We start from the raw sequence: 24,004 nt of genomic DNA, 5'->3' as shown, positions 1-24,004 counted from the left end.
AAGTCCCTTTTAAGGGACACTCAATCAAAATTAAACTTTCATTATTCAGATAGAGCATGCTATTTTAAACAACTTTCCAAATTACTTCATTTAATAAAATGTGCACAGTCTTTTTATATTTAAACTTTGCGTCACCAGCTCCTACTGAGCATGTGCAAGAATAAGTGTGTATGCATTTGTGAATGGCTGATGGCTGTCACATGGTACGTGTATGCATTTGTGATTGGCTGATGGCTGTCACATGGTACAGGGGGAGTGGAAAAAGACATAACTTTTAAAATTGTCAGAAAAAAAAATCTACTACTCATTTGAAGTTCAGACTAAGTGCTATTGCATTGTCTTGTTATCTTGCATTTGTTGATTATGCAAATCTACTGTGTTGGCTGGTCCTTTAAGTCTGTGTATGTATAAAGTATGTTTTTATATTAATATAAAGTATTTACTTATATTATTACATTTTCTTCATTCTCTGGGTATCCTTTGTTGAAAGAGCAGCACTGCACTACTGGGAGCTAGCTGAACACATCTGGGAAACCAACAACAAGAGGCATGTTATTGTTGCTTTTATATCACTTTTTTAAACAACATTAAGTATCTACACAACAAACATTCTGTACTCTAAACAAACCTGTGGTATCTACAGTTGGCGATTCCTCATCTAGTGTCTGTCTTGTTCCAATGGATATAGGCCGGCTGGGTATAGATGAAGGACGTGCTCTGGAGGATACAGGCTGGCTAGATTCTGCTAAAGGCTGGGACCTGTTTGGTGCAGATTGTGCAAGTCCTCCTGAAGAATGTGATCTGCCCCCAGCCGGTTGGCTTATTCCAGCATCTTGTTGAATAGATGCTGAGAGATCCTGCTCAGAGTCTGTATGTTGTGAGGGAAGTGCATCTTCCCTGTTGGATTCTTTTCTGAGTCTTGGGTTCATGTGACTTCTCACCACATCATACAGGCTCCTCACGTACAGGTTGGCACCTCCTGCAAGCTGTCGCCCTAGCCTGGTGGGCCTCTTATCTGGGGGGTGATCAGTGCGTGTGGCTGCCATATCAGAGGGTGGAAGCACATGCCTGAGTGGGGAACGGCCAGACTCTTCCTTCCTCTTTTGTCCTTTAGGTAAATCCTCCTTTTCAGGGCTTTCACCAATGTGTGAAGGTCTGGAGCTGGAGGCAGGATTTACAAAGCTTGTAAAGCTGCTTCCAACTGTTCCAAAGACAGGTTTAAATGATTCCTCCTTATTTTTCTCAGCTACCAATGAAAAGCTGCTGCTAGGTGTCTCCCCTGTAAAACTTCCAAATGTATTGTGCTCACTCTTAGAAGCATTAAAGGATAATGTTGACCTCTGATTCTGTGATTTATCTGACTCAGAAACAGCTCCAAAGATTGGTTTGAAAGTTGCATTCTCAGGAGGTTTGAAGGTGTGCTCCAAATTTGCTGCAGTTACGCCAGTTGTATTCCCCAAAGTTGAATGTTTTGCATCAATTACAGTATTTTTTAATTGAGTACTTCCAAAGGCCCCTGTTGGCTGCACAGAAGAAGGTATCTGAGACTGAATAACATTTATTCCAAAAACAGAATTCTGCGTAGATGCACTAGTACTCTGTGGGAAGGGTAACCGTGCATCTGTCTGTTCGGGTGCTCTAAATCCAAATGCAGGTTTTTGCTCATTGGTGGCCTGCGCATATGTTGGAGGCTGACTGGAGGTTTCTTTCCCAAATCCAGGGTTCTGTCCAGTAGACGTTTTACCATAGGGAGGTGGTTGTCCAGGTGCTTGACTAAACAAAGTATTCTGAACAGATGTACTAATTTGTCCAAAGCTAGAAGATATTGGAGTGGAGGATGTCTTTTCTGATCCAAATCCTTGGCTAGTTGGAACATTTCCAAATAAAGGATTTTGAGATGTCTGTCCAAATCCAAAGCTCTGTCCAGAAGTTGCTTGCCCAAACACAGAATTATGTGAGGAAACTGCTGAACCAAACAAAGAAGACTGCCCTGAGGTTGACTGTTCAAACAGAGAGGATGAGCCTGTACTGACTTGCCCAAATATAGGTGCAGTTCGTCCAAAGGCAGAAGACGACTGTTCAGAAGTGGCTTGGCCAAAGGCTGGCACTTGCTGGCCAGTAGAGACAGACTGCCCAAAGGCTGGCGTTTGCTGCCCAGTAGAGACAGACTGCCCAAAGGCTGGCGTTTGCTGCCCAGTAGAGACAGACTGCCCAAAGGCTGGCGTTTGCTGCCCAGTAGAGACAGACTGCCCAAAGGCTGGCATTTGCTGCCCAGTAGAGACAGGCTGCCCAAAGGCTGACGTTTGCTGCCCAGTAGAGACAGACTGCCCAAAGGCTGGCGTTTGCTGCCCGGTAGAAGAGGCCTGGCCAAAGGATGGTGCTTGCTGCCCAGTAGAAGAGGCCTGGCCAAAGGCTGGAACTTGCTGGCCAGTAGAAGAAGCTTGGCCAAAGGCTGGCGCTTGCTGGCCAGTAGACGCAGACTGGCCAAAGGCTGGCGCTTGCTGGCCAGTAGACGCAGACTGGCCAAAGGCTGGCGCTTGCTGGCCAGTAGACGCAGACTGGCCAAAGGCTGGTGCTTGCTGGTTAGTAGAGGCAGACTGGCCAAAGGCTGGCGCTTGCTTAACAGTAGAGGAAGCCTGGCCAAAGGCCGGTGTTTGCTGGCCTGTAGAAGCAGTCTGGCCAAAGGCTGGAGCTTGCTGGCCTGTAGAAGCAGTCTGGCCAAAGGCTGGAGCTTGCTGGCCTGTAGTAGCAGTCTGGCCAAAGGCTGGAGCTTGCTGGCCTGTAGTAGCAGTCTGGCCAAAGGCTGGAGCTTGCTGGCCTGTAGTAGCAGTCTGGCCAAAGGCTGGTGCTTGCTGGCCCGTAGAAGCAGTCTGGCCAAAGGATGGCGCTTGCTGGCCCGTAGAAGCAGTCTGGCCAAAGGATGGCGCTTGCTGGCCTGTAGAAGCAGTCTGGCCAAAGGCCGGCAGTTGCTGGCCTGAAGATGACTGTCCAAAAGCAGGCAGTTGCTGGCTTGAAGATGCCTGCCCAAAGGTTAAAGGTTGCTGGCCTGACGATGTCTGCCCAAAGGACTGCAGTTGCTGGCCTGAAGATGCCTGCCCAAAAGCCGGTTGTTGACTTGAAGATGTCTGCCCAAAAGCTGGTTGTTGACTTGAAGATGTCTGCCCAAACATAAGTTGTTGCTGGCCCAAAGAAGCCTGTCCATAGGCTGGCGGATGACCTGAAGATGACTGCCCAAAGGCTAGTGGCTTCTGGCCTGAAGATGCTTGCCCAAAAGGCGGTTGTTGACCTGAAGATGCCTGCCCAAAGGTCAGCTGTTGCTGGCCTGAAGAAACCTGTCCAAAGGCAGGAGGAGGCTGACCTGAGGAAGTCTGTCCAAAAACAGGAGGGGTTTGACCCAAAGAAGCTTGTCCAAAAGCGTGAGATTGCTGGCTTGATGAATGCTGTCCAAAGGATAGGGCCGGCTGGCTTGAAGAACCTTGCCCAAAGGCCTGTGAAGACTGTCCAAACACTGGAGCATGCTGTCCTGAAGTTACTTGTCCAAATAGTGGGGACTGTCCATAAAGATTATTTGAGTTCATTATGAAGGAAGCAGGCAGCTGTACAATATTCTTCTTTATAGAACAATGTTCCACACCTAAAATTCAAACAGAAACATGAGACATTTCCAAGGTAAAGAATACATAAAATATTGTTATACAATAACCAAATAGTCCTGGCTAACTGCGTGTACTCAGATACCAAACTTTGCTGGCCCCTAACACAAACATGGTAACATATTTGTCTATGTTAATTATGGACTAGTATTACATCTGCAAGACAGGCACTTGCATAAAAGCTGAAATGAGTATAATAATCAAACTGTGAACAAAAAATAATGAAAAGGGTGTCTTTTTTCTGACCTTGATCTGTGACACAACATACAGAGTAAATATCTAACAAGAAAGCAGTGAGCATTTACTGTAAGCATTTTAGATTAGGCCGAGATACATTAATGGATTCAACTCTTAAATTGTGTTTGTATTAAGAAGAAATGCACTGTAAATGTCACACTAGCATTTCCCAACAAAACTATTTGTTCTCTGGTTTTATTTTTACTCTATATGTATATAAACTACATATATATCTAACATTAAACATTTGCATGTACTCTACTTTCTGGGGTTTAATTACCAAGCACCCTCTATTCCAATTAAAATACTGTAGGTGACTGAACTATGCAGCACTTTAATAGAGACTATACCAAAACTCAGCCAATACTGCTTTTGATCTGCACATGATATTGATAAGGGCAAGACAAATCTATATCAAACTTAAAATCCAGCTAGGAAACTAAACCAGCCACATCTATTTTAGAATCCATTAAACAGATTTGGTATAGAATAATCTATAAAAAAAAATCATGAACAAAGGGTAACATTCTAGGAGATATGGCACACTGGGTCTAATGATCTGTCAAGCCATTTTCTATACGCACGCATGCATATATCTGTAATTGGCTCACTTTATTAATCTAAATAAAATATAATTTTAAGATTTATTAAAATTGACTGGTACCTATGAGTCCTTTAACCTGTATACAAGGGGGGAAAGCGTGATAAAGTTTATCAGGACTGAACGTCATATATTCAAAGTAAACTTGCCAAGACGTAAAGCTAAAGCATTGAAATTAAGGTCTAGATCGCATTATATTTACCAGAAAACTCAAAGCTGTGAGGTACTATAGTTACAAATAGCCTCTCAAACGCTAAATCATATACGCTCACAGGACAACTATACTAAGTACTTCACAAGCTGGGACGCTAGCAGATTAAATGATACATGGAACAATCAAAACATGCATCTGTAACAACAACAAAAAAAACACTGATTTTAATAAAATAAAACACAAATATTACCTTATTTACTACACGTAAACTTCGTATTCTAAAATATTTGAGCATTCAACAAGAATACTTCCGGTGCGCTAGTGAAACGCATCCGATCACTGGAAAATAGGTTCCGGGGTCGAAAAGTAAACGTTATGTTGTAACATAAACAATAGTTCTCCGTCTGGGATCACTCAAATGTTCACTTACCTAAACGTTCCGGATTCGCGCAATACATTTTGCAGTCTTGCTCTTTCTTTTAGTAGAGATATTCATTAAGAGTAGACAGTATAATACTAGGCAGACGACTCGGGATAAATTCGCTCTTGTAGACGATAAAGGTTTGTATCTTTTTGAATAATTGTCCTTCACATTACTTTGTCCCCCATAATATTTCTAAACAACGTTTTAGGATTGCTTTTATCAGTGCTAACAGCATCGTTTAGCTTTTTTTTTACCATTTTTTGTTATGCATCATAATACTGTTGTATGTGGTTATAGAGAGGTCATAGACATTTTATTGCATTATATTTATTATTATACTGCTGGACAAAGTTCTCATGGATCACAAGCTGCAAAAAGCACTCAAATGTCCATATTTTGAATTGAACGAACAGAATGAAAACAGTGATTACCAGTGCTGAAAAAGGGAGTTTCACAGTGATAATGGATGCCAACAGTTGTAGGAGAGAGGTTTTAACAATTACAAAATTAAGCTATTGACCTTCAATCCCATTTTTTTTTCTTGATATGGGACATTTTATATTGGTAAATACATTACACTCCAGATGGAATATAAATAAAAAAAAAAGAAAGTTACCTCAAAAGTTCCATACAATATGTCTATAATACCTATGTTTCATTTACCTTTTTTAGGGGATGTCCCTCATTGTGCGTAATGCACAACGACTGGTCCCTCTTAGAAGAGCCCTGCTTCGTCATCATCTGGAGGCTGCCAGAAGTTTCCTGAATGTACAAAACTTTGACCTTGGGGTGATCTGTGTGAACAACAAAAGGATCCAACAAATTAACAGACTGTATCGAGAGCAGGATTCTGCCACAGATGTTCTTTCTTTTCCCTTTCATGAGGTAAAAGCTCAAAGATGTTTATGAGTACGGCCCAGAGGCAGGTCGGCAGCATTACACAAAACTCCTTTTATCTCTGTATTGTGCAGTTTGTTTGTTTATTTGCATCAAATAAAGATTATATATTGTATCATTACTTTGGCTTGACTGATGCACACTTTACTGCACTCTAATATGGCATGTAACTCTCAGCTAGTTTAGATTGATGGGAAGCTGATGTAAAGTAATATCTTATACGAAGTGGAAAAGTATCTCATGCAGTCATCAGATTATCCCTACTATGTTCATGCACCTTTTCCTAGTTCTTTAAACTTCTCCACCCCATAATAGGTTACACATTTTTTTTTATAATAAAATACTTTCGTAGTTGAATGTTTTTGTTTAATTGATATCTTCATAACTATACAGAGCACAAACTACAGTTATTCACTAAATGACATTAGCGTGGGATATACATCACATACATTAAGAGTTTTTATATATGCACATCATATATCCACAATTAATCAATGCATATGCAGGTTTATATTTTTCTTCAAGCAGCACAGTGCAGCCAGTCACTCTCTGCTGGGTAGCCCACGCATAAGGTAAAAAGTCAAACATGTCAAGGTATTGCTGAATGGTATTGGATAAACTATATATGTATCACATAATATAATATTTCATTTTAGCTAATGTCTACTTTTTGATATGAATTGATTTGGCTATAGCCACAGCAGACCCCCCCCCCCCCCTCACTGCTTAAGACATCTAAGAGTTCAAAAGAGAACATTTGTCTTGTTAATTCAGCACAGACCCCTGGGGTGATGGTGACAATATTCTGTACTTAAATTGAGAAACACAAGTAGAATGTTGAGGATGTGGTAATTAACACAGGTATAGTTATAAACAAATGATTAATCACTGAGCCAACAAATAAACAGATATCCAGATGTAGCGTCTTTATTGAATGACAAAGAAAATCTTTTAAAACCATAAGATTGAAACTTTAAAACTTAATTACTTGTGTCTGATTTTCAAATATTCCATTTATACTCAGACTGTGTAAATAAATGTATATTTATGTATCAGGGAAATGTGTCTAACACATAAGATACCTTTTAAATCTAAATATATAGAATATATATATATATAAAAAATATACAGTATATGTATGTAGGAGGAAGGAGATAATACTACTTAACAAAAATATATATACAGTATATATATCTGGTGCAACCCTTTAAAGAGATATGATATATATATATATATATATATATATATATATATACTGTAGAAAAGACCAAAGTGGCATATGGTACTGTCACTTTAAAGAAAGGGATAATTGCACACAGATTTCTTAATGAAAAACTTAATTTATTTATATTGCATTGGAAAATATATCATTGGCCGAAATCTGCTCAGTGGCCCTGAACAGACTAACATACATAATACACAACACCTAAACAAGTAAAATCTAAATATAACAAATAAAGATCCCTAATCGTGTGTGATATGCACCATACAGCAGTCCTTCAGAGCGTGACCGCAACCAACAGGCTGCACACAAAGTAACGATTACTCACACAGTCCTCAGAGAGTAAGGCTAGCTAGCAAGCTGAAAATCCAGAGGTATACCTCTATGTTTAGAGAGCATAGTTCAAGCACACCGCCATTGCACTCCTTGTCCCAGACATGCCGGTCTTGCGGTGTGACGTAAGGGGTGGGAGCGCTGTTGATCTTACACACCCCTCCTCTGGTTGGTTCACTTCCAAATGCCTCTGTATCATAGACTGTCCTGCCTGTCAGACGCAGGATTCACATGTAGCTTGTGTATACCCTTTTGGAAAACTGAAGAAACTGAAAAGCAACTTTTCATAAACACAGTTCTGTATTTTACACGCCAAATAGGATATGTTCGATCCAACCCATTAACAAAGGGTATACCACGGATGTCCATAAACTCCTCCTAAAGGATGTTTGGTAACTGGAAAGTTCACACATCAATAATAAAGGGGTTATCTTCATAGTAGAATAAATCTAAAAGCAACCTTGATGCAAGTGGAATAACACACTGAGTGCCAACGTCACGTACGTTTCACACCCACATAGAGCTTGTGTGTCGGGCTTCGTCAGGGCATAATTGATATACCGGAACCGCCTCTTTTATAGCACCTGTCTGTGCTCAGGTGATCATTATTAGCATTCCTTAAAAAAGACTGTACCATCTTAAAGGTTTTCTAAGTCTAAGCTGCCCATATCAAATTGCAATAATTAAAGGCAACATAATTCCTAGTCTAAACACTTACTGCCACTACTGCTACTGTGCAGTGCATCACTGTCAGTCTGTCTACATGGCGTTCACTCTAACTGTACACATTTATTGTAAAATCATCAACTAACAGAGAAAAGGAGAAAAGACTTATTAAAAGATTTTTTACAGATTTTACAAGAAGCAGGCATATTCCAGTTTGTCATTTAAGCCAAGTGGAGATCTAGTGTTTAGCCTAAATATCCACTTGGCTTCCTTCTGAAGCAGGACTTTATTATTATCACCCCCTCTGTTGGAGGAGATACCATTATCAATTACTACAAATTTAAGGATTGTGTATCACTGTTGAGTGCACAAGCAAAGTGCCTTGCTACATTTGTGTCCCTTAGTTTGGTGATGTCGTCCCTGTGTTCTTGTACCTGGTCCTTTATGGCCCTTTTCGTTTTGCCTACCTAGAAGTCCGGGCAAGAACATTGCAGTAGGCATATAACCCCCACAGAATTACAATTAAAGAAGAACCTTGAGACTTCCGGTGGGCGGACCTCAAGAGCGGCAGCAAAGTTTTACAGCTCCGCTTCTTGGCTTGCAAAAAAGGCATATTTAAGCCTATTTTCTTGGTCCGAGCTGTCAAGACCTTGAGGGGACAACTTACAACCCCCTCCCGACTACTGAGTTGGGGGTATTTTCATCCGACACCCCCCCCCCCCGCTGCATAGTCACCTGGAGGAGCGCGGAGCGGCTTGAGACAAAGGCCGCAGGGGGCAAAGTTAAAGTTGAAAGCTGACCTACTCCACAGCCAGGAGGAAAAGGCTAAGTCCAGTATAGTTGGGGACGAGAAGCCACAGGAGCTCCGGTAAGAGATCTGCCAGACACACGCCACACCAGAGGACAGACCACGTGGCAGCTTTCTTAATAACTGCAGGCTTACTAAACAACGAATACACAGACTTTCATAGCAGAAGCTGTCTGCAAGTTTAAAGTGGGTACAGTGTAGAGCCCCATCTAAACTCCCTCAGGACTCTGAGATACGTTTCCTTGACACAGAGGCTGATTGGGATATCTGATACCTAGCTGCTGGGGCCTGGAGGGGCTCCTCTTGGCCTGTCTGATATTGTAAATTACCCAGAGACGGCAAACACATTAAAAGCTCCTGACCCTTTGTGACATAAAACTCCCATACCTACAAAAGGACTTGGCTTTCCCTTTTTTTTCACTTTGGGGGTGAGAGCATGATGGAGGAGTGAGAAATGAAATAGACCCCCCCCCCCAACGATACCCCCACATTCTCTTCTTGGTTCTGACTTCTCTGATACCTATATACCAGATACTCATCACCAAAAGATTTATTACACATTTGCATGAGGAAATATTATCCACCTTATCAAAAACAAACAATAACCATGTCTAAACAAAGGCAACAAGAGAGCAGACTTAAACAACAGGCAGAGGTGCTGGCAATACAGTCTGAACCATAGATAGCTCATCTCAAGATACACATCCTATAGTCTCACAGCTCTCTGCTTTATTTCTCCCGAAAATTAAACAACTGCAAACAGGGCTTGACTCCCTCACGTCTGAATTTAAAACCTTTTCAGCGAGGTTGAACAGGGTGGAACAGAGAGTGACTGACACTGAATCACAACAAAGAGAATCCTCTGCGGGCATACTATCCCTGCAAAAACAAAACAAAGCGCTTCTGGAGAAAATAGACGACCTTGAAAATAGGTCGCGGAGGAACAATATCAGGGTAGTAGGAGTTCCAGAATCAGTCTTGGGCTCTGACCTGGTAGACTTCGCGGAAAAGATCCTGCCTGAATTATTGCATCTCCCACAGTCCCACATCCCTTGCGTGGTGGAAAGAGCCCATAGAATAGGGCCTCAACAGCGCAGGGAGGATTCACCAAGGATCTCTCCGCGCCAAATCATGATTAAGTACCTTTGCTTCGAGGACAAAACTGCTCTGCTGAGAGCCTACAGGCAAAACCAGGGACTCTCCTATGAAGGGAAAAAACTCCTCTTGTTCCAGGACTACTCCGCAGATGTTGCTAAAAAGAGACGTGACGTGAATTTTCCCCTTATTGTAAGGATCTTCTTGATAAGGGAGAAACAGTCTCTCACCTCTATCCAGCCCGTCTGAAACTGCAGACAAGAATGGGTCCGAGAATTTTTGATTCACCAAAGCATCTAAAGCTCTTCCTACAAATAGAAGCACAAAATCAAGACCCACAGAGAGAGGAGATTCCTACGGCAGAGGATGAAGACAACTGAAAACAGGGACTCACAGAGAAAGTTGTTACGTGCTGAGAAGCATTCAATGAGTCTGACTTGTCTAATCATACAGACTGAGAACGCTATTTTAGTTTCTTAAGTATTGCTTGAAGTAGCAGTACAGGTCACATATCCTTTTGAAAGTGGGGGGGGGGGGGTTATTGTTATTGTTCTTGTTAGGTTAACCGAATTATAAAAACAGTTGTGTATGCAAGCAAATATTACAGTACTGTTTTGTCTTACAAGTTGTTTTGTGTGTTCAAGGTAACATAGTGCTCTATAGACACTTGTTGATATACTTGTTGATTAACATTTGGTTTCTTTCTCCTGATTTTTATGGGCCTCCTGTAGACTCTGCAGATAGTGTGAAAGTTCTGTTGGCTCTCCTCAGGGCGTCGGGCGGTAAGTACAGTCAATTTGATCTCCACTTTTTCACAAACCACCACTCTCTCACATACACGGTCCCAGCTCTCCCAGGGATTGTTCCAGGTACAGTGTACACTAACAGGCTTGAGTATTTGTCAGAGATTCTCCTCCACATGAGTATCCGGATTATTTCGTGGAATGTGGGGGGCGTAACGTCCCCCATCAAGCGAAAGGCCATTTTAAAATACCTTAATACAAAGAGGGGGGATATTGCCATTCTAGAGGAAACGCACCTTAAACCAGCTGAACAACTAAAACTCAAACAGGGATGGGTAGGAGAAGTGGTATTTACTCAATATGAGACTAGTAGAGCGAGGGGGTAGCTTTCCTTTTCCAGAAAAACCTTAACTATCAAATTCTACACACGGTATTGGATCCAGAGGGGAGGTACGTACTGCTCAAGCTGCAGGTGGAAGGAACACCACTGGTAGTTGGGGGGGTATATGGGCCCCACACACACAAAGCTGAATTTTGGAGCTCCTTAGGAGTCGAACTCCTTCACATGGCAGACTCTCCTCTTATTGTGGGGGGCGACTTCAACATAGCTCCAAAGGTTCCAGCGGACAGATATAAAAATCCTATTCTAGCTCAAAGACATGAGGGCTCATACAGAAACTCGAAAAGAGATTCCCTGATACTGTCAAAGTTTGCTGTGGCCCTATCCTTAGTAGATATCTGGAGGCAAAAAAATCCAGAGGTTAGGGCTTTTACTTGCACCACGCCAGCAAAAGACACACACTCTAGAATAGACCTATTTCTGATCTCAGCAGTTCTGCACTCGAAGATTGAGGATACCAGAATAGAGGCCCCACTCCTGTCAGATCATTCTCCGATTGCGATCAAATTAAAACTGGGTCAGGGAGGGATTCCCCCAGGCACATGGGCATTCCCCAAATACCTTTATCGGGACACCAATTTTAAAAACCACCTGATAGGAGATTGCTTACAAATCAGCAGCATGCAGAAAACCCCATCCTTTATTGGGAGACATGTAAAGCAGTCCTTAGAGGTGCTTCAATGTCGTATGTTGCGGGGGCTAGGAGGAGGAGAAGGATCAGAGAGGAACTGTTGTTGAAACAACTTCTAAATGCAAGAAACAAATATCTTAGATGCTCTACACAATCAAACAAAGCTAGATAAAGAAATTAAATCTCTGAGAGATACGACCCTAGCACAAAATGCAGCAAGAGATTTGAACATAAACCATGCAAAATTCTATAGACAGGGCAATAAGATGGGCGACTGTTGGTTAGAGTCACTAAATTGACAAAACCGGCAACACCTATCAGGGGGCCTTTAGGGATTACTACACTAATCTTTACAAAGGACAAGTAGTTCTTGACTCAGAGAAAATTTTTGGACCTCTTTGGATCTCCCGACTCTGACTGACCAACAGATTAACTCCCTTAATGGTCCCATTGACTCCCAGGAAATATCCACAACAATAGGGACGGCCCCTTTAGAAAAAACTCCGGGCCTGATGGTCTCCTGGCTGAATTCTACAAAATCCTCTCATCTGAAGTTAACTCGACACTAACTAAACTGTTTAATGGCATTTTGTCAGGCGAGGTTAGCTTATCTACTAGATTTACGGAGGCAAAGGTCTGTTTGATCCCAAAACCAGATAGGGACCCCCTTAACACAGCATCATATCGTCCTATCTCATTGATGAATGTGGACTACAAGTTATTTACCAAAATTATGGCAAATAGGCTAGCGGTAATTCTCCCCGCCATCATCCACCCGGACCAAACATGGTTTGTGAAGGGTAGATCCGCGGTTACAAACCTTTGTACTTTACAGTTTGTGCTAACACATTTCTGGGGAGACAAAACTTTAAAGAGAGAATCGACCTCAACAGAAGCCTGCGTTCTACTTGTAGACGCGGAGAAAGCTTTCGATTTGGTCCTCTGGGAACATCTCTTTTTCACCCTCACAAAACTAGGCATAACTGGCGACTTTGTTATAGTGAACAGGATTCCCACACAACCATTTACACTCGAAAGAGGAACAAGACAGGGGTGCCCCCTGTCACCTCTTCTATTCGATATAGCTCTCGAACCCCTCACCATTAATATTCGGAAAGATACTGAGGGCCTTAAACTGGGACGGGAAACTAGACACTTATCTCTTTTTGCTGATGATATGTTATTGTACATCTCCAACCCAGCAGAAAATCTCAACAAGGTAATGTCTATTTTAGATGACTTTGGGAAAATTTCCAGATATAGGGTCAACACGGACAAAACTGAACTGGTGTGGTTAACCCCGCATAGAGAGGAATGTGTCACTCAATAAGATCGTACAAAAAATTTTAAGTACCTAGGCATTACTCTTTCGGTAGACCCACACTCCTGGTATGGGGCGAATTATACTCCTTTTGAAAAAGGAGGCCCAGGATATGCTGCAGCACTGGGCCAAGCTTCCACTTTCGGTATCAGGGAGAATAGGACTCATTAAAATGATTCTATTCCCCAAAATCTTGTATCTTCTACAGATGATTCCTTATGTTCTGACTAGAAGTGACTTGAGGTTCTGGAATTCCTTAATTTTTCGTTTCATATGGGCCAACCAAAAACACAGAATCTCAAGACAGAAAATGTTTAACCCAATTGAGGCGGGAGGTTTAGCGGTCCCGAATCCTGAACATTATGCCTGGGCAGCCCAGGCAAAATACGTATTAGACTGGCTCATGGGCAGACAATGCTTTACGGCCCCTGGATTAGAAAAACAGGCTATTAAACCGTGGGCCCTTCAAACCCTACCTCATCTAAATGCAGTACAGGCAGACAAAATCTCAGCTGACTACCCTCTCATGCAACAACCACTCTATGCTTGGAGGAATATTTTTAAAAAACTCAATATTAGAAATGAGCTCACGAAATTCCTGCCAATGCAGTGAAACCCTAACTTTATCCCGGGTTTTACCTCAAAGACCTTCATGGAGTGGGGTGACAGAGATATTGATACTGTATCAAAACTTATGGAGGCTGACGGGAAAACGGTATATACTTTTGGGCAACTACAAACACTTTACAATATTTCACGTTCACACCATTTCGCTTACTTGCAGATAAAACTCTATTTAGCTACTCTACTATCAGCGGGCGAGATGCCGGGAATAAATAGTCCTGTCTATTCACTCACCTCCCTCTTCCAGCAAGGCATCACCTCCATATCACCAGCCTATAAAGTACTGGGTCGGGAAGATAGTGACACTCAGCTAAATCAAATCAGTGAAAAGTGGACAGACACTCTGCACACAGAAATCCCAGTTGCATTAGTACAGAGAAGTATACAAAGGGTCAGGAAAGCGTCTTTAGTGTCAGATACCAGGGAGTCCCATACTAAAATGCTTAATCAGGCATACATCACTCCCAGGTTGTATAAGGTTTTGGAACCAAACTCAGAAGGCAAATGCCCAAAATGTGCAGCACCAAAAGCAGACCTCTTGCATATGATTTGGTCCTGTCCAAGACTGTATATATTCTGGGGTATGTTAGCCTACTGGGTGAGCAGTGTGTTTGGCGCTCACTTGACCCTCTCGCCTCAGGTTATAGTCTTCTTGGACATCCAAACCAAATCCCGTGAAATTAGAATACTCTTACACAATATAGTCTTACAGGCCAGGAAACTTATCTTAAAATACTGGCTGAAGGACGTATCACCCAACTTGGCACATCTTAAGAGAGAACTACACCAGCAGATGATTTATGAACAGGCCAATGCCCTGGGGGATTTGAAAACAGGACCTCACTTTTCATGAAAAAATGGGGGAATTATATCAAAACACTTGATCCAACACAACAAACCCAGATAATATTCCCTTTCAGAAACACAAACTACATACTAGAAACACAATTAAGGGGAGAGTGGAACTTAAATTTTGACAGGGCTTAGGAGGGGCATGACACCAGATCAGTCTAATGATACATCAGTCTGTTGGCGCCCTGGGGAGAGGATCTGCAGAGCCGGATGGGAGGTGGTGTCCAACTGGAGCCTCAGAAGGACTGGGTGTTTGGTACGAAGTCTTTTTTTCTTTCTTTTCCTCCTTTCTATTTTGGTGGGTGATCCTCATCCCTTCCTCGGCTGGGGGAGGGAGGGGAGTGGCTTTTGGGGTTGGAGGCGTAGATCTCAGGTTCAAAAATTGGAAAATGTAGACATACAGTGAAGTTTTGTACAGTGAATTGTCATAAAGGTTAAAAACAATACTTCATATACCTGTAAGTTCTGCTATTGGGGTCAAAGAACTCTTGTACTATAATTAATAATCTTGTATCCCAAATTGTTTGGGATATCACTTACGTCTTCTTTATGTAACAATATGTCAAACTTTGTGGAAATGTCGCTTTACACTGTGTGTCTTCAATAAAAATAAAATATTAAAAAAAAAAAAACAGCAATAAAACAATTTGTGACTGCAAATTCATTTCCTAGATCTAATATTTTAAACGGTTTGATTGTTTGTATTATATTTTTTTAATTGAGTGATGATTAATTCTTAGATATTGCTGTTGCTGTTGTTCCAGAAAATATCTTATTTTCACTTTAACGAGTGATTTGTTATAGTTCACTTGAACTAAATAAATAAATAACATTCTGTTAATTTAATTAATTGTTATAGTTGAGTTTAACGAAATAAAGAACAAAAAAAAAAAAAAAAGAAGAACCTTATGTTATACATTGCCACCCCATCCACTGATATAATATATAACTGTCTATTTAAAATGTTTAACCAACTTATTTCAGAATAAATAGCATTCTTTTGTTTTTCAGACATGTAAAGAAACATATATTAAATGAAAATCCAATAAGTTTATCTGTATAAGTAGTCTCTTTGTTATGTGAATTGGGTCCCTGCATTCAAATCCTGCCAATTTCCCTGTTTTTGTTTCATTTATACTGCAAGTCTCTATTTGGTATGTGAATTGGGTCCCTGCATTCAAATCCTGACAATTTCCCTGTTTTTTGTGTCTTTTGTACTGCAAGTCTCTCTTTTTGCATTTGTCTGTAGGCTGTGTAATAAGTTTACTCTGCTGATATCTTGTCTTTATCTATGTAATGTTCAAACCTTGCAAATACTTGTAATGATTCCTACATTTATAATTTCACTAATGGTATAACCCTAGCCTCTCCCAAATTCTATTGTATTTTTTTTTAACTTATCTCACCCTGAATCAAATTTTCCCAATTGGCCTTTTGACTGTCTTAAATCAGGTCATTACCTAATTTATTGCATTCAGCTGAATGCTCTGGCCTATACATTTAAAGGGACATTATACACTCATTTTTTCTTTGCATAAATGTTTTGTAGATAATCTATTTATATAGCTCATAAAGCTTTTTTTTTTTTTTTTTTAAATAAATGTATAGTTTTGCTTATTTTTAAAAACATTGCTCTGATTTTCAGACTCCTAACCAAGCCCCAAAGTTTTATGGGAATACTGTCAGCTACCTTCTCCATCTTGCTCCTGTTTGTGTAAAGGGTCTTTTCATATGCAAAAGAAGGGAGAGGGGGGAGTGTCTTATTTGCCACTTGCAGTGGGCTTTCCAGCTGCCTTTTCAACAGAGCCAAACTGACAGCTTCTAAGTAAGTTTTTAAACAGTTTTATACTGGATTTTTATATCAGTATCTGGGCATCTTATTCTTTATAGTAGTGTCTATTACATGCAGTTATATGAAAATGAGTGTATACTGTCTCTTTAACACTGCTATGGGGAAAGCAATGCAGGCGTAGGTAGCAATATTGTAAGATCATCTGTTCACATCTCTTAAGTGAACATTTATAAGTGAGGCACAAAAATTTTTACAAAAATTGGACAAGGGATAAGGCAAGTTCTGTTTTAATACTGAGTTTTATACACTGTCTGACTGTTTTGTAAAATATGCACAATAGCTTAATATCCCCTTTTGCCACCTTTTGTCTGTTTGACAAACTACTTTACTCAATTACTCCTTACCCCTCACCACCTGCACTGCTCATTAGCCCATCTCTCTTAACCTCACCTTACTTTTGTATTCACAAACGACTCTCTCTCCCCCTTGCAACTCATCAGAAAAAACACTCACTGCTGCAAATCTGCATCTCATCTCATGTCACTCTCCCTCTTGCTCATACTAGCTGCTGGCAACATCTCCCCTAATCCTGGTCCCCCACAACTTCCTTGCCCTGCACACCCATGTGTGCCCTTCATTAGACTTCAAAAACAAAACTCTAATAACCTTAATCTCGTTCCTCTTGCATCTAAAGCCACCACCCCCTTCCCTTGTGCACTTTGGAACTCTTGCTCTGTTTGCAACAAGCCCACTTCTATCCATGACCTCTTTATCTCCCACTCTCTCAATCTTCTTGCTGTCACAGAAACCTGTCTCTCTCCCTCAGACACTGCTTCCTCTGCTGCACTGTCACATGGGGGTCTCCACTTCAGCCACACTCCTAGGTCTGACAATAGACAAGGAGGTGGTGTTGGTATTTTACTCTCCTCTCGTTGCACCTTTCAATAAATACAGCCCTTCTCTTCCCTCACATTTTCTTCATTCGAAAAACACATGATTCGCTTATTCTCTCCCCTCTTTTTACGCATTGCAGTCATATACCGCCCCCCTGGCTCCCCAATTCTATTTCTAGATCACTTTGCCACCTGGCTACCTTACTTGTTTTCCTCAGATACCCCTGCCCTCATTCTCTGTGACTTCAACCTCCCTGTTGATAATCCCACTGCCTCCTGCAAAACAACTTCTGCAACTCACTTCCTCTTTCGGCCTGTCACAATAGACTGACTCTCCCATTCACAAAGATGGTCACTCCCTTGATCTGATTTTCAGCTATCGATGCACTATCTCAAACTTCACAAACTCACCTTTTCCTCTTTCTGACCACCACCTCCTCACTTGTAACATCACCTCTCTCCCTCTTTTTACACCTCAGACTAAACTTCACAGAAGTATCAAGTCATTAGATAAGCAACAGCTCGCTAGCTCTCTCGAACCTCTTCTCTCTTCCATCCCCTCCTTTTCCTGTCCTGACGAATCCATTTGCCCATATAACTCCACCCTGACATCGGTCCATGATAATCTGGCCCCACCTACCATAGCTCGGAAAACATACACTCATCCTCAACCCTGGCATACTCCTCTGACACTGTACCTACGCAGATGTTCCTGTACTGCTGAGCGACACTAGAGGAAATTTTGGAGTTCTGCTGACTTTCTTCACTATAAGTTCATCTTAAACTCTTACTATTCTGTCCTTAATCTATATAAGCAACAATACTTCTCCACTCTTATCTCTACTCTTTCTTCAAACCCAAAACGTCTGTTCTCCACTTTCAATACTCTTCTGCGCCCACCTCCCACCACAACTTTTCTCTCAGCTCAAGATTTTGCCAGCTACTTCAACAACAAAATCGACTCCATCAGAAATGGATGGAACATACTACCAGTCTCCTACCCCCTCAAAAGCTCACAATCATCCAAAACTCACATAGCCATAAATTTAGCTCTTTTGCCCCTGTTACAGAGGAAGAAGTTTCTGCCCTTATACTATCCTCTCACCTCACTACCTGTCCCCTCAACCATATCCCCTCTCTTCTACCCTTACCCCTATACTCACACACATCTTCAACCTCTCCCTCAGCACTGGTATAGTTCCCACATCTCTTAAACATGCATTAGTCACACCTCTCCTCAAAAAAAACTTCTCCCGATTTAATCTCCCCATCCAACTACCACCCTATTTCCCTACTCGCCTCAAAGCTTCTTGAAAAGCTAGTATATGCACGTCTATCCCCATTTCCTTGCATTAAACTCCCTCCTTGATCCACTGCAATCTGGATTTCGCCCCTTCACTCAGAGACAGCAATTGTTAAGGTTACCAACGACCTACTTACAGCAAAATACAAAGGCCACTTCTCTCTACTTATCCTCCTTGATCTGTCTGCAGCTTTTGATACTGTCGACCACCCTCTTTTGCTCCATACCCTCCAATCCTTTGGCATCTGTGACACGGCTTTCTGTTGGTTCTCTTCCAATCTGTCTAACCGTACCTTTAGTGTAGCCTTCTCTGGGGTATTCTCTGCCCCTTTCCCGCTTTCTGTTGTGGTACCACAAGGCTCTGTCCTCGATCCCCTTCTCTTCTCAATCTACATGTCCTCATTAGGTTTATTAATAAAGTTCCACAGGTTTCACTATCATTTGTATGCCGACGATACCCAAATCTACCTCTCTGCACCAGAACTATCTCCTTCCTTGCTAACCCGTGTCACTAACTGTCTCTCTCATATCTAATCTTGGATGTCCTCTCACTACCTCAAGCTAAATCTCTCTCTTGTTTTCCACGCTTCTTCCAAAATCTCCACCCCCCCCATGTCTCTATAGCTGTTGATAACTCCATCATTACCCCAACCTCACATGCCCGATGTCTTGGGGTCACACTTGACTCGGATCTTTCTTTCACTCCTCACATTCAGTCCTTGGCTAAAGCCTGCTGATTCCACCTTAAAAACATTGCTAAAATAAGACATTTCCTTACACAAGACACAACTAAGATTTGAATCCAATGTCTCATCCTTTCCCGCCTCAACTACTGCAACTCCATCCTCTCTGGTCTCCCTAGCTGCCGCCTAGCTCCTTTACAATCCACAATGAATGCCTATGCCAGGTTTATCTTCCTTACACGTCTCTCTACATCTGCGGCACCTCTCTGCAATCCCTTCACTGTCTTCCTCTTGCCTCCAGGATTAAACACAAAATTCTCACTCTGACACACAAAGCCCTCAATTGCATTGCTCCCCTCTACATCTCAGACCTTGTCTCCTATAATTGTTTTTATATACCAATGTTCATAGCACTGCGGAACCTGTTAGCACTCTACAAATACCTGATGATGATAATAATGCAGAGTTTGCTTCCAATTACTTATGTGATATAAGATGGTGACTGGGAAATGCAATATACTGTATACTAGTATATCAAATGAACTGATATGCAAAATGTAGCGGTACTCCGCTAGGGGTCTTCCACTGTCCAAACCCAGGGATGGCCACCGGATAGTGGGATATAGTTGCTGAGACCGGGATCAAGCCAGCGGCTGTATCTCCCCCAGCTGGGCTGGTCTCAGTGGGCTCCCAGTCAGGTTGCGTCTTCTCTGCCCTGCATCTCTTCCCTAGCAGGTATCGCCCCCTCTGTCTGCTTCTAGGCAGGAATAGATCCCTCTGCCTTTCTGCTCCTTTCAGACAGGTAACGTCCCCTCTGCCTCACTCCTTTCTTCAGGTAGGTATTGATTCCTTTCCCTGCACTGTCTTTAAAAAGACAATTGGCTCACAAGGCCAGCTCTTTGCTTACAGGCCGACAGACTCTGTAGCAGGTCTCTCTTGCAGGGAAAGCTGCAGCCAGAATGCAGGGTCAGAACCTCTGCTACTGGTATAACTTAAAGAATCAGACAGGACCAACTGATCCAGAAGGAACTACTACTAATGTTTTATTACACCCAGAACTAGCTTTTACAAACACACTAGTAAGCTTATGGTGACACACACTCCTTAAAATATAAACATAGAAAAACATATAGGAAACAATATAATAAAGTATAACTTTGGATTTAGGTAGTTCTAAACAGTAAAAATAATAACCATCTGTTTGTATTTTTGCCCTATGCAAATTAGTAATTCCTTCTCTTGTACCCATTTTGGTGGTGAACTTGCAACCAATAGAGGGCGCTGTGTTATGTTTTTGGCATAGTTCAACCAATAGATGGCGCTGTTTCACACATTGTCCATGTATTTGACTTAAGAACCGTCACACAAATAAAGTCAGATATACATATATCTATTATTGGTTTATACTACTAGTCCACTCATAGAAATGTGATCCATCTTTTAAAGTATAAAATAGGAGGAAATATTGTATGTATATGTATGTATATGTATATATATATATATATATATATATATATATATATATATATATATATATATATATATATATATATATATATATATATATATATTGAATCTCAATTAACCGGCACCCATGGGGATTGGTAAATTCAGGATAAGTGTATTTCCGATTGCTTGAGAGTCACTATTAAAAATATGTCTAACTAGTTCTATAATGGATCACATGGGCAGGAGCCAGTTAGAGGCGCACACTAGACAGGATATACGTATCGTATGAGGCTTCAACCGGATGCTTAATCCATAACATTCCCAGAACGGCTCAATCTCTTGCTGAAAACAATGTGTTTATTCTGGAAATACACTTGTATTTTATCCTGAATAAACACATTGTTTTCAGCAAGAGATTAAACCATCCTGTGAATTTGATATTGATTGAGCATTATTGGGCTCTCCCTTGCCAGAAGTAGTGTGACCCCTGGTCCGGAAGAGGGATACATGACAGAGGGATGCTGTACCGCCGCAAGATAGCCCGCCCTGATTGCCAAGCTGATGCAATCGTAAGTGCAGCGGTATACCTATATTCTGTCCCTATTACTTAGCAGATAAGTGTGTCTATCGCTCTATTTAATGCAGCTACCGCAGCTCTTGCTTTTTAAAGAGATCCCGACTGTTTCTTTAGCACATTTATGCTATTTTTTCCGGTTGCTTGAGAGTGCCGGTTGCTTGAGTTCCGGATAATTGAGATTCTACTGTGTGTGTATGTATATATATATATATATATATATATATATATATATATATATATATATATATATATATATATATATATATATATATATATATGTGTGTGTGTGTATATATATATATATATATGTATTTATTTATATATATATATATATATATATATATATATATATATATATATATATATATATTCTAAATTTACTTGTGTTTGGTATTGATATGCACATTTTCAGTAGTATTAAATAGTCCCATATATTATGACCAGATAAGATTATTAATACTAGAAAATATAGTATATTGAAAATACACTTTAAGATATATATTAAACTGTAGCAAATATTGATGGTGAAACTGTTTTTCTATGTCTGCTGCCCCCTAATGGACTAAAACTGGTATAACAGCCAAAAGGGTTGGCTGTTAAGAGATATACATTCCCAAGGGCCTATGAGAGACAAGCTTCAATAAGGGTGCGTATCCAAGCCTATTGGGTGATTAAGGAATGGGGAGGATTTTGGTCTCAGACAAAAACTCCTTGCACAAAGAGAATGGCCCTTTTTGCTGGAAATTTTCTTGGTGACTGTTGCAATCCTGCTTGCTGCCATTTTTGCTTACAGAGAGACACGAATGTGCAAACAGTTTTCTGTAAGACAAATCTGTTGGGACCCTCTTTGTGGATAAGAGATTATCAGGATTAATTCTCTTCCAATTGTGCATAATTCCACTAAAAATTATGACCATAGACATATTTGGATATTGAACCCTCACCTGGAGCTGGTAAAGTAAGTATACGCAATTAAGTATATTTAATATTTAAATCAAAGGTATTCTATGGCTATAGTTAAATTGTAGCTGTGATTTAAAAGGGTATTTTTTTTTATTTAACATTCTTATATCATATAAAAATACAAGAGAAAAAAATAACAAATACTGAATAGTGGCATAGAGATGACAGTCAATGATTACAAGGCCAATATAATAGGCCTAAAGGTCAATAAACTTCAGAAAACAAACAATAAGCTATACAGCAGTAGATAAGCCTCAAAACACACACACACAAAAAAGAAAACCCCAGGGGGGGAAATGCCTATTGCTCCCCCCCTCTCTCTTCCTCCCTCTCTCCATTATTTCAATTGGGTGTTAGTAATTTGTTCTATTCGACTTATAAAGATTGTTCCTTGGTAAAAGATAAAGTCCTTCCAGACATTCCCAAAGGAATTGTCTTTTTTCCTCTCTGATCTATAAGCATAGGCCGCTGTTATTGCAGAATTAATCAATAATTTATTTGCCTCACTAATAGAGGGGACTCTAGTACTGATCCAGTTACTAAACAGTAATTTCCTAAGAGTTATTATAGCTGTTAAAATAAAGTTGCTTTTATCCCCCCATGAATCTCGAGTAAACAATAGAATAATAGATTCCATTGATAACATTACTTTAGTTTGTGTTACATGGGAGAGAAAATATGCAGCTCTTAACCAAAATTGTTTCACTTTTGGGCAGTCCCATAGGAGATGACATAAATCCGGGTCGCCTTGAGAACATTTAGGACATGATTTTTAACTTTCTTATTCCACTTAGCTACTCTTCGTGGAATAAGGTAGTCCCTGTTCACTAACATAAATTGAGATTCTCTAAAATATGCTGAAGTGCATAGTGATTGAGTTTTTTTAAGACTTCTGAGAAGGTAGCTATGGAGATCGGGCAAATCCAAAGTATTTGCCCAATAAGAAGTCGGCTCTGTTGACCGTTTTCCCACCTTTGATGCCCTTAGGATCTTATAAATTAATAATATCTCATAGAGGGTGGTCTAACCATAATTGGGCAGAATTTCTTGCTAGTTTGTAAATATAACTTTTTAGTTGAAAAAAATAAAATTTATGTTTTGTTTGAACTTTCGAAAATTTATCTTGAAACTTATCAAAACTATACAATTTCTTAGAATCTGGGTCGTAGAGATCCTTGATAATTAGGGATTTAGTCGGTAACCATTTATTAAATATGTTAACTGTATTTCCCAGGAAAATAACAGTTCCCTTGTACTGACAGCTACTTGGAAATAGTGGATGGGTAGCCAAGGAGCCTCATAGTTTTCCTCCATACTACTAGGATATCTCTAAATAAAGGGTGAGAGGAAATTGTCTTACCCAGAACTTTGTTTGATGCATGTACCACAAAACTCAAGGAGTGTGGAAAGCAAACCTACTCTTCTAAGTACTTGTTAGACAGTTTAAACAACAGTAATAACCAATCAATTGGTAAACGCAAGATGGTTGCAAAGTTATACCACTCCAGATTCGATAAAGCCAGACCCCCTCTGGGATAGGTTTGATACAGGTTTTCAAGTTTTATTCTTGCTTTCCTCCCACTCCATAGGAAGTATCTCAAAGATTGATTAAAACGTCATAGGTCAAGTTTCTTGATCAAAAGAGGAAGTATCCTGAGTATATATAAGATTTTAGGAATTATG

The 24,004-nt window shown here is 40.6% G+C and overlaps 2 protein-coding genes across 4 annotated transcripts in view; one reads left to right on the top strand and one right to left on the bottom strand.

Annotated features, from left to right (window-relative positions):
- Positions 1-5,837, bottom strand: part of MCM3AP (minichromosome maintenance complex component 3 associated protein) — a 338,223-nt gene extending 332,386 nt beyond the window's left edge. The window contains exons 1-2 of one of the 2 annotated variants that reach the window (XM_053698891.1): positions 5,733-5,837; positions 629-3,634 (exon numbers count right to left, since the gene is read on the bottom strand). In XM_053698891.1, coding sequence (XP_053554866.1) covers positions 629-3,578 — 2,950 coding nt within the window. In that variant the 5' untranslated portion in view covers positions 3,579-3,634; positions 5,733-5,837. Of the gene's footprint in view, positions 1-628; positions 3,635-4,895; positions 4,978-5,732 lie in introns of those variants that run through there. The other variant, XM_053698892.1, reaches the window with a different exon arrangement.
- The window catches only part of YBEY (ybeY metalloendoribonuclease), a 47,034-nt gene continuing 28,066 nt past the window's right edge, over positions 5,037-24,004 (top strand). The window contains exons 1-2 of one of the 2 annotated variants that reach the window (XM_053698895.1): positions 5,037-5,206; positions 5,742-5,954. In XM_053698895.1, coding sequence (XP_053554870.1) covers positions 5,745-5,954 — 210 coding nt within the window. In that variant the 5' untranslated portion in view covers positions 5,037-5,206; positions 5,742-5,744. The remainder of the gene's footprint in view (positions 5,207-5,741; positions 5,955-24,004) is intronic. The other variant, XM_053698894.1, reaches the window with a different exon arrangement.

The sequence above is a fragment of the Bombina bombina genome, chromosome 1, assembly GCF_027579735.1.
Source record: "Bombina bombina isolate aBomBom1 chromosome 1, aBomBom1.pri, whole genome shotgun sequence".
Classification (NCBI taxonomy): Eukaryota; Metazoa; Chordata; class Amphibia; order Anura; family Bombinatoridae; genus Bombina; species Bombina bombina.
This window is presented reverse-complemented; position numbering and strand designations above follow the sequence as displayed.